The sequence below is a fragment of the Alligator sinensis genome, unplaced genomic scaffold (genome assembly GCF_000455745.1).
Source record: "Alligator sinensis unplaced genomic scaffold, ASM45574v1 scaffold309_2, whole genome shotgun sequence".
Classification (NCBI taxonomy): Eukaryota; Metazoa; Chordata; order Crocodylia; family Alligatoridae; genus Alligator; species Alligator sinensis.
Window position 1 is genome coordinate 1 of NW_005842231.1, and position 8562 is coordinate 8562.

Sequence of the window (8562 nt, forward strand, 5' to 3'; positions counted from 1 at the left end):
ACAGAGCACACATGGCTCCAGCCCAGTCAGGCAGTTGCAGCAGTGGCAACTCCAGCCCAGGCTTGGGGCCAGAGTTGGAGCTATAGCAGCCTCTCTGCCACTGTGCAGTCTCCCCTGTGCTTTCCCCCAGGGCCATGCATTATGTGGTCTTCCCCACACTCCCTCCTGCGCCTACCCTGGTGGCACCACACAATCTCCGCTGTGCTTTTCTCCCTGCACCAAGTGGTTTTCTCCAGGTGTTTGGGGCCAGAGCTAGAGCAGCTCCCTGCCCCAGACCATACTGAAATCCAAAATGAGGTTGCTTTTTCCCCATGTTGAATTGGAGAGGAGGGGACTTTGCCTGGGATTTGAGTAAACACAGTAGTATAAAGCAGGATCAGAGTTGCACAGATCAGCACAAACTTTTGAATGCAGTGTTCTTTCTTTCTTTCAAATTCTCTTTAACCTTCTTTCAGTGCTCTCAGCATCTGATGAGTGGCCTGGTGCTTACGAGAGCTTATGCTGTTCTGAATGAGTTACTCCAAGGTCTCACCCTGCCCTGCCTTCTGCCTGCATTCAGACTAATGCAGATGCTTACTTCTGTCAGCAAATGAGAAACTATTTTACATTTCTAGAGCTTGGAAATACATTTTTCTTTGACCAGGTTAATCTGTTTATAGCAATTGGTGTGAAGTTTTCCTTTTATGAATGTTACTCTTGACTTCTAATTTGGGGCCTGGTAGCTTTTGGACTATGCTTTCAGACTAAATTCAGAGTTTATGAAGCAGAGGCAACGGATATGTTACCAAGTTACCATGTAACTTTAGCTAACCTGTCCTTGTTCCAACACTGAACTGCTAATATCAGATTTTCAAGTCACAGACAGACTTTTTGTGACAAGACTATTCCCCATGCTGTTTGCACAAAACACTACCTGAATAACTTAAGAAAGCAAACATTGTAGCTTGTATTAGCTTCTAGTCAACAGGAAAAAGGAATGTGTTTGGGAATTTTCTGTTCTGCTCCATTTATTATAAAAATCTGCAGGAGAAACTCGAATTCATAAGTTACATCTATTAAAATTCTCTGGTGCAGTGTGTTTGGAAACTGTGACCCTGCTAGTTTCTGTATTACAAGCTACACAACTCCTTCTTCACTTCTTTGCAAGCTTTATAGTATAGTTGTAAAGGAAGTTGGCTTCCTTTTATGTTCTGCTTCATTTTTCTCTCTCCTTTCAGCTAGGGACAGCCTTAAGCATCACTGCATATATTTATCTACTGAATCTTTCATCTCTTGCATGGTGACGCATCATCTTGGGCTGTGATTTTTTTGTAAGCTGAAGAGGCATTTCTTGGAATGGAAACCTACAAGGAACACTTGATATTGTTCAGAGTGGTATATTTACTTGGTTGTAGGCCATTCTTCCCTGTCAATTCATAAAGTATAGTAACACAAAGCCCAAAGAAAAAATGTGTAAAAGGAGACTATCATCTGATCTGATCACTTGTATAATGCAAGCCAGCCACTCTCTAATAATTCTTGGATCAAACCTATAATGTCTCTTGTGAGTTGCAGCATATTGTTTAGAGAGAGATCCAGCTTAATTCACGCCCTTTGAGTGAAGGAGTGCGCACTGCAATTCTAAGTATGCTGTTCCAATGTTTAATTACCCTCACTATTAAAATTGATCCCTAACTTGTCCACCTTCAGCTTACAGCCTTTGGATCTCTTTGCATCTTTCTCTGCTACATTAAAGAGATGCAGGCTGTCAGACATGCCTCTCCCAGGGGTACTTGTAGACTGCAACTGGTTGCCTCATAACTCTCTTCAGTAAAGCATGGAGCTACTTCAGTTTTCCTTTCATACAAGGTTTTCCAGAATTGTAATAATTTTAATAGTTGTTTCCAGTTTGTCAACTTTCTTTTAGAAGTGTGGACACCACAACTAGACATGGTCTTGTAGTCACTATCTTGCTAATGAGACCTGTTACAGATACTTTTGTATGCAGAAGTAATAATTCTGTTTGTACATATAATAATTAGTCAGATCAAGTCTGTTACCTACAACATTGTACTGTGTTAATTGAAATCTGAATCTTTTTCAGGGCAATTCCTTCCTTCATCCTGATTTTTATAGATGTATAACCTTGTATTCAGCTCTTTTAAAGTGTATGGTCCTCAACTGGTGTTGCCCACCTTATCAAATGTTTCAGAAAGATACAAAATTATAACAAATTATACATTTTTCATCCATAGAATCTAATTATTGGGGGTTATCTTATAATCAGGGTCATCTTCAACTCAAATAAGCACAGTAATTTTTCCTGATTTACTTATTGAACACTTCCTTATGGTTCTTTTTACTTTACTGGCATAGATTTTTCTCATTGATACCTTTTCAGCTCTTCTTGTCAGCTTTCCTATCTATGACTTTCTTCCTATTTTGATGACCTTTACAATTTTTCCATCTGCATTATCTGTATTAATTGTTCTCATCTCCCCTGTTAACCAGCACATGTCTTTAACCAAAGAAGATGGAGTTTAGTCAGCATTTTTAAACACCTCCTGCTCATCATTAATATTTTTATGTCTAAATATTTTCTTCTATTCATTTTAGGAAATTGGCTTTTTTTGCAGCACAAAGTATATGCCATATTTACTTGAATAGAAGATGACCCTCAATAATTAGACTGAAATATATCTATATGGAAAATATATTATATATGGAAAATGTAGACATTTGTTATAACTTTCCAGGTATAGAATCTAATTAATGGAGGTTTGCCTTGAACTTATTCCCCTCCCACTACTACATCAGGGAAAATAAATCTGGGGGGATCAAGTAGCCTCATTCCCCTTTGCTGTCTGTCCCCTGCTGTTGCTTCCTTCTGCAGTTGTCGTCCCCCCCCCTGCCCCCTTCACTGTCAGACCTGGCTCTCGCTAAGTGCATGGAAGTGAGGGGTAAATTTGAAAGCACTGACCTTGGAAGAAACACTTTTTACCAATTAGGCAAATTACCACAGGTACCCATAGACTTAAATCATCCAGAATTGATGCATTGCACCTTTTTTTAAATTACTGCAAGTTTTAGCACAGGTATTCCATAAATTACACTTTTAACCAGCACTTTTATACCTACTTATATGTAGCACAAACTATACATATTTAGTCCAAAGGAAAAAGGCTCATCATATGATGTATACTTGGGCTGGGCCCTAGGAGAATCAACAGCCTTTTAAGCCACGGTGACCCCACAGCTCAGCACTACTTGGTGTGTACTCCATATTACATCCTGTCCCATCCCCCCCCCCCCCCCCCCCCCCACACACACACACACAAAGGATCCATGTGCTAATTAGCCCCCACTTATGACTGGAACTTGGTGTTCTTGTCATAAATCGTGAGATCCTCCAAAAACTTATATGCAGATGAGGCACAGGGCAACCATCTCATGAATGGCAGTGACACACTAATCGTATGCAACAAGCCGAGAGAGGGGGTGACAGAGGGATTCTGAATTAACTGTTTGCAGACCCATCTGGTGCTGTTTGCCAGACATTAAAGGCTAGTGAAGAAACGGCACGTTTCGATAGCAGCCTTCAGCTACCTGAAGGGGGGGTTCCAAAGAGGATGGAGCTGGACTGTTCTCAGTGGTAGCAAATGACAGAACAAGGAGCAATGGTCTCAAGTTGCAGCAAGGGAAGTTTAGGTTAGATATTAGGACAAACTTTCTCACTAGGAGGGTAGTAAAACACAGGAATGGGTTACCTAGAGAGGTGGTGGAATCCCTGTCCTTGGAGGTTTTTAAGGCCCGGCTTGACAAAGGCCTGGCTGGAATGATCTAGTAGTGGATGGTCCTGTCTCATATTTAAGTAAATATGGTATACATTATTGATCAGCAGGGATCTGGGTTTTCCATTCACCACAGAAAAACACAGTAAAAACTGGATTATCTCATTTTAAGGAGAAAAACCCAGATTTTCTCCTTTTAAAGGAGAAAAAAGTGGGAAATGGCAGGTTTCCCCTTGTAGGCTGGGGGGGAGCAGGAAAAGGGCGGTCAGGCAGGGGGCTCCATGTGCCTGTGTTCACGGGCACGTGGCTGCCAGGCAGCCTGCAGAGCAGCTCTGCACAGTAAATCTGGCATGGGGTGGGGGGAATTGAGGCCCCCGTGCGAGGGAGGGAGTTGGGCAAGCTGCTGTCCAGCTGGGGCATGCATGGGGCCTGGGACCAAAATGTGCGGCCGCAGAGCCTAGGTGGGAAGCGGCTCGTCCAGGGGGCAGGGGGGCTGGATCCCCACTGTTGCACACACTCCCAGGAGCTAACATGGTGGGCACATGCCCCCCAGATGTGTGCAAGGGGCACAGGTGGGCTGCATGGTGCAGGCTCATGCTTCCCACCCTGCTGCCCTCTCCTTCAGGGCCCAGCAGGCAAGACCCAGCACAGCAGGGCAGAGTGGGATGGGGGAAGCCCAGTGCTGCCACTACAAGCCCTGCCCTGCTGTGGTGAGGCGTTCCCTTCCCACCCGGCAGCAACAGGACTGGCAGCATAGGGTACCCATTGTACCCTTTGTGCGTGGAGCTCCCAGCGGTGGCAAAGAGTTTCCCCGCCCAGCCCCACTCTGCCCTGACGTGCTGGGTCCTACCCCCTAGGCCATGGAGGCCCCAGGGGGTGGGCATCGGGGCAGGGAGCCTCGAGCCCACAGTAGGCAGCTTACACCCACCCCTTGCCCCCCACGGGCTCTGCTCTGGCCATGCCACCCACTGGGGAGGGGGAGCTGGGCCTGAGCTCTGGTCCACCCCGCCGCAGCAGTCACCACCTCCCACAGACAGCAGCCAGGGCTCGAGCGGTGCTGGGAGGGTAGGGGCTGCGGACCTGGGTCCCTGGCCCCGTATCCCTGGTACCTAGGGTCCCCTCCGGCAGAGCTGGGGGGGATCTGTGGAGTGGGGAGTGAGGGGCAGTGGCATGAGTCGGGCAACGGCATGGGCAGGGCACTGGCATATCAGGGCTGCTCAGTACCACAAAGCAGTGGGGTATGGAGACAGCTGCAGCTGCACCTGCATCCTGGTGAGCAAAGGGGGAAGGGGGAGCTCTGATTTTTTTTTTCCATGATAAAAACCCCAAAATCAAATGCCAACATTTATAGGTATTTAGAATGTATCTTATTATAGTGTTTGAGGTGCTGGCAGGCTTCCAACGTGCTTTAAAATTGTAAATATATCAATAAAATATTGTGTTCAACTGATACCTGTATATATATAGTGGTATTTCATTTTAATTGTGGAAAAATTCAGATTTGGGGATTTTAAATTAGAGAATTAGTTATTTTTAAACAGAGAAACCCAGGCTCCCTGCTGATCAGGCTTGTATTCTGTTTGCACACAACACATTAGATTGTGATACCTGTTACTTACGCAACCATCAGATTTTAGTTCAGTTATCTGATTCATCTTTACCCATGAGAGTGAGGTATTATATGAAATCACCCTAAATTGGTTTGAAAAGTTAGGAAATTTAATTTTTAGAAATGTCATGGCTTATGCAGTGTTAAGTACTCCAACCCCAGTGATGCTTTGTACATGATGTATGTTTAAGGAACTGCTTATCCTCTTCCCTCCATCCAGTTGAGTGATCTGTATCTCACCTAACCATCTTGTGGTTGTATTAGTGCACAGATAATAAATGTTCCAGGTCTGGTCCTTCTGAATTGTTAGGAGCTCTAAAGCATAGATGCAGCCTCTGAGGCATTTGTAGCTTTAAAAGATAAACCTTTTCCATAAAACAAGGTTGTTAACCTTGGTTTGATAATGTACTCATTTTGCATATAATATCTGCCTTGTGCCTTCAGTCAGATAGATATTCTTTTCCTGTCCACATCTCCCCTCTAGTTTTGCTGAGATCTATGATGTGTTGAGGGGGGTGGTTTCTGTATATAGAGTTTCTAAAGCCTTCTGGAAACCTAACCTCCCTGATATAATGTATCATGTGAATATAGGCTTGTTATTTCTTGATGGCTCAGACCCAGTGACTTTGAACCTTTTTTGATCCCAGACTGATCTGTTGGGCTTCTAGACCCAGCGGTGAGGTGGCTGAAGTCCAAAGTGATGTTGTACAAAGCAGTTTGGTACAGTTATCTGAACTAGCTCTGCACACAGTGCCTCCTGAACCAGAAGCAGCAAACTGGCAGTTAGTACAGCACTGCACCCAGGCTAGGGATCTGCAGTCCATCAGTTGAGAACTGCTGGCTTACATGATGACTGAACATTATGGTGATATAAAGCAAATTCTAAATATTTTATCTAAGTTGCCATTTTTCCTATAGTAGAAATGCCTGGCGGCCTTGTTAGCATTTCTGTTGAACTGAGAACAGAAAACAGTTGTGTCATAGAAAGCTGGAAGGGTTGGGGGACAGGGACAGCAGTGTACCAGTCCTAGTGTGGACTGCTTCTTTAGTTTCTTTCCTATTGCTGCTGACAAATTACATGGTCTTTCCAGGTGAATTCAGAAAGTTGCAAGAAAAATTCCTTTCCTTTGCCCCAGGGTCATGGCAGTGTTCCCATAAAGCATTAAGTTATGATGAATTCATTTAGCATGGTCAGCTTTAGCATTCAAAAATCCTGAACAAGGCAGTCTTTAAAACATCTCTCTCTCTCTCTCTCAATGTTGAGTGTGCTTTTTATTTGTTCTGGCTTAAACTGGAAGATGTGCTTACTTCGTGGACACAAACCGTTGCCTTCCCCTTTTTCTGTATTGTAAGGGCTAGAAATGTTTTTCAACAACAGCTCAGAATTTAAAAAAAAAAATGCTCAATACCAGAAATTGGGGATACCAGGGAAATGCCAAATATGAACCTAGGGGTGAAGGAGGAAGGATTGAGAGTTGGTGATGCTGTTCTGTGCTCTATCCTGTTTGAGGTTTCTGCATAATGAGATTTCCCCGCTGATGCCAATATAGTGCAACCACTTAATGTAACTGTCTGACTTTCTAGTCTGACCCAGCTAAAAGAAGGGAGGAATTTATGCCATTGCAGGAACTAAACTACGTGTGTATATACCCCTTCTCCAGTCTGCAGTGTGGATGGAAGTTGTTGAGATGTTAGCTTCACATAGCTACTTCCTGTCATAAAGTCATTGACTATCACTCTTTTAAAAACTACCTAGTTTGCAAAAGCTGTGGGTGGGACAAAAGACATTTGGAATGGTCTTGGCTACTAGACAAATTGTTCAAAAGAGCAAGCTGGCACAGATCCCAAAGTGATTCACCTCTCTGGAGACGAGGCTGCTAAGCTGGCTTGGAGAACTGAGTTACAGCAAGAGACTAAATTAAAAATTTTGAACTCAAGTCACATATCTAGTCCTATTCCAGTGTGCCTATTGCAAATTCACAGGTTTGGAAGCTCCTCTCAGAAATTACACAAACAGATCTACCAATAATATTTCAAAGTACCAAATCCTGGAAAAATTAACCCATTTAATCTGGTCATATTCATAGAGATTTTTTTCATTATAAAAAATGAAGCTAATTGTTGTTTTGAGTGAATCTAGGCAGTTGCAAGAAAGGGGCCCAGGGCACCCCCAATTGAAGTTTCGTCTTTTATATCCTAATGGAACAGTAAAACACAGGCACTTTTTAAAGTGTGGGCTCACTGGGCTTTAGTAGGTATGGATTTCCCTTAGCAACTTGTCAGTGTTTACTTGCTTGAGAAGCTAATGGCCAAAATAGTTAGTATTCCTTTTGCTTTGTGTTGGGGGCAGGCTTCCCATTGAAGCCTCTCTCTTTTTCTGTTTTCCCCTCTCCAGAAACAGAGAATGGCAGATCGTCAGGAGAGTCAAATGACTATTGAAGAAAGAAAACACCAAATTACTGCCCGAGAAGAAGCCTGGAAGACAAAGGGTAAAGGAGCAGCCAATGACTCCACGCAGTTCACTGTGGCTGGCCGAATGGTAAAAAAAGGTCTGTAAGGAAGGCAGCCAAATATAAATAAGCCATCACGTATCTGTCTAGACCAAACAGAGTAAGGGCTAATGTTAAATAGAAACATTATTTGTATTTAACAAGAAAAAGGCTGTTTATCTTCAGCCCTGTGTCATGGCATTGTAGCATGTGCTGTGACTCCTAGTTGTGGTTTGCATGGATCATCTTATCCTGCCGTGTTTGCATTCATAGAGTGATAAAGCTCATAATAAAAAAAGCAATGGCAGATTGTTTATATTCGCATACCTCCTTCAATTTTTGTCTCTGTCTAGCCCAAAGGGCACAATCAAATTGCCCTTGTTACATAACTGACAGATAAAAATGAATGTGTTCTGTCTCTAATAAGAATTGTGAAACTTAGCTTTTGACCTGTAACTGACTTTTTTTTTTTTCCTTTTCTTCTTTCTGGGATCACTCAAAATATTTAGCAAATGCTCCTGTGTTGATTTGAGGATTTGGGTAGGAAATGAAATTCAGGGGCATCATTATTACTGTCTTTACTTGAATATAAGATGACCCCCCCCCAATAATTAGATTCTATATATGGAAATGTTAGAAAGTTGTTATAATTTTCCAGGTATAGAATCCTAAGTAGTGGAGGGTTGTCTTGAAT

The 8562-nt window shown here is 43.1% G+C and overlaps 1 protein-coding gene across 1 annotated transcript in view; it reads left to right on the forward strand.

Annotated features, from left to right (window-relative positions):
- Nucleotides 1-1320: 1320 nt before the first annotated feature.
- Nucleotides 1321-8562, forward strand: part of LOC102382887 (supervillin-like) — a 36062-nt gene continuing 28820 nt past the window's right edge. Inside the window, exons 1-2 of the mRNA XM_006027294.3 lie at nucleotides 1321-1374; nucleotides 7775-7928. Of these exons, the coding sequence (XP_006027356.2) occupies nucleotides 1336-1374; nucleotides 7775-7928 (193 nt within the window). The 5' untranslated portion in view covers nucleotides 1321-1335. The remainder of the gene's footprint in view (nucleotides 1375-7774; nucleotides 7929-8562) is intronic.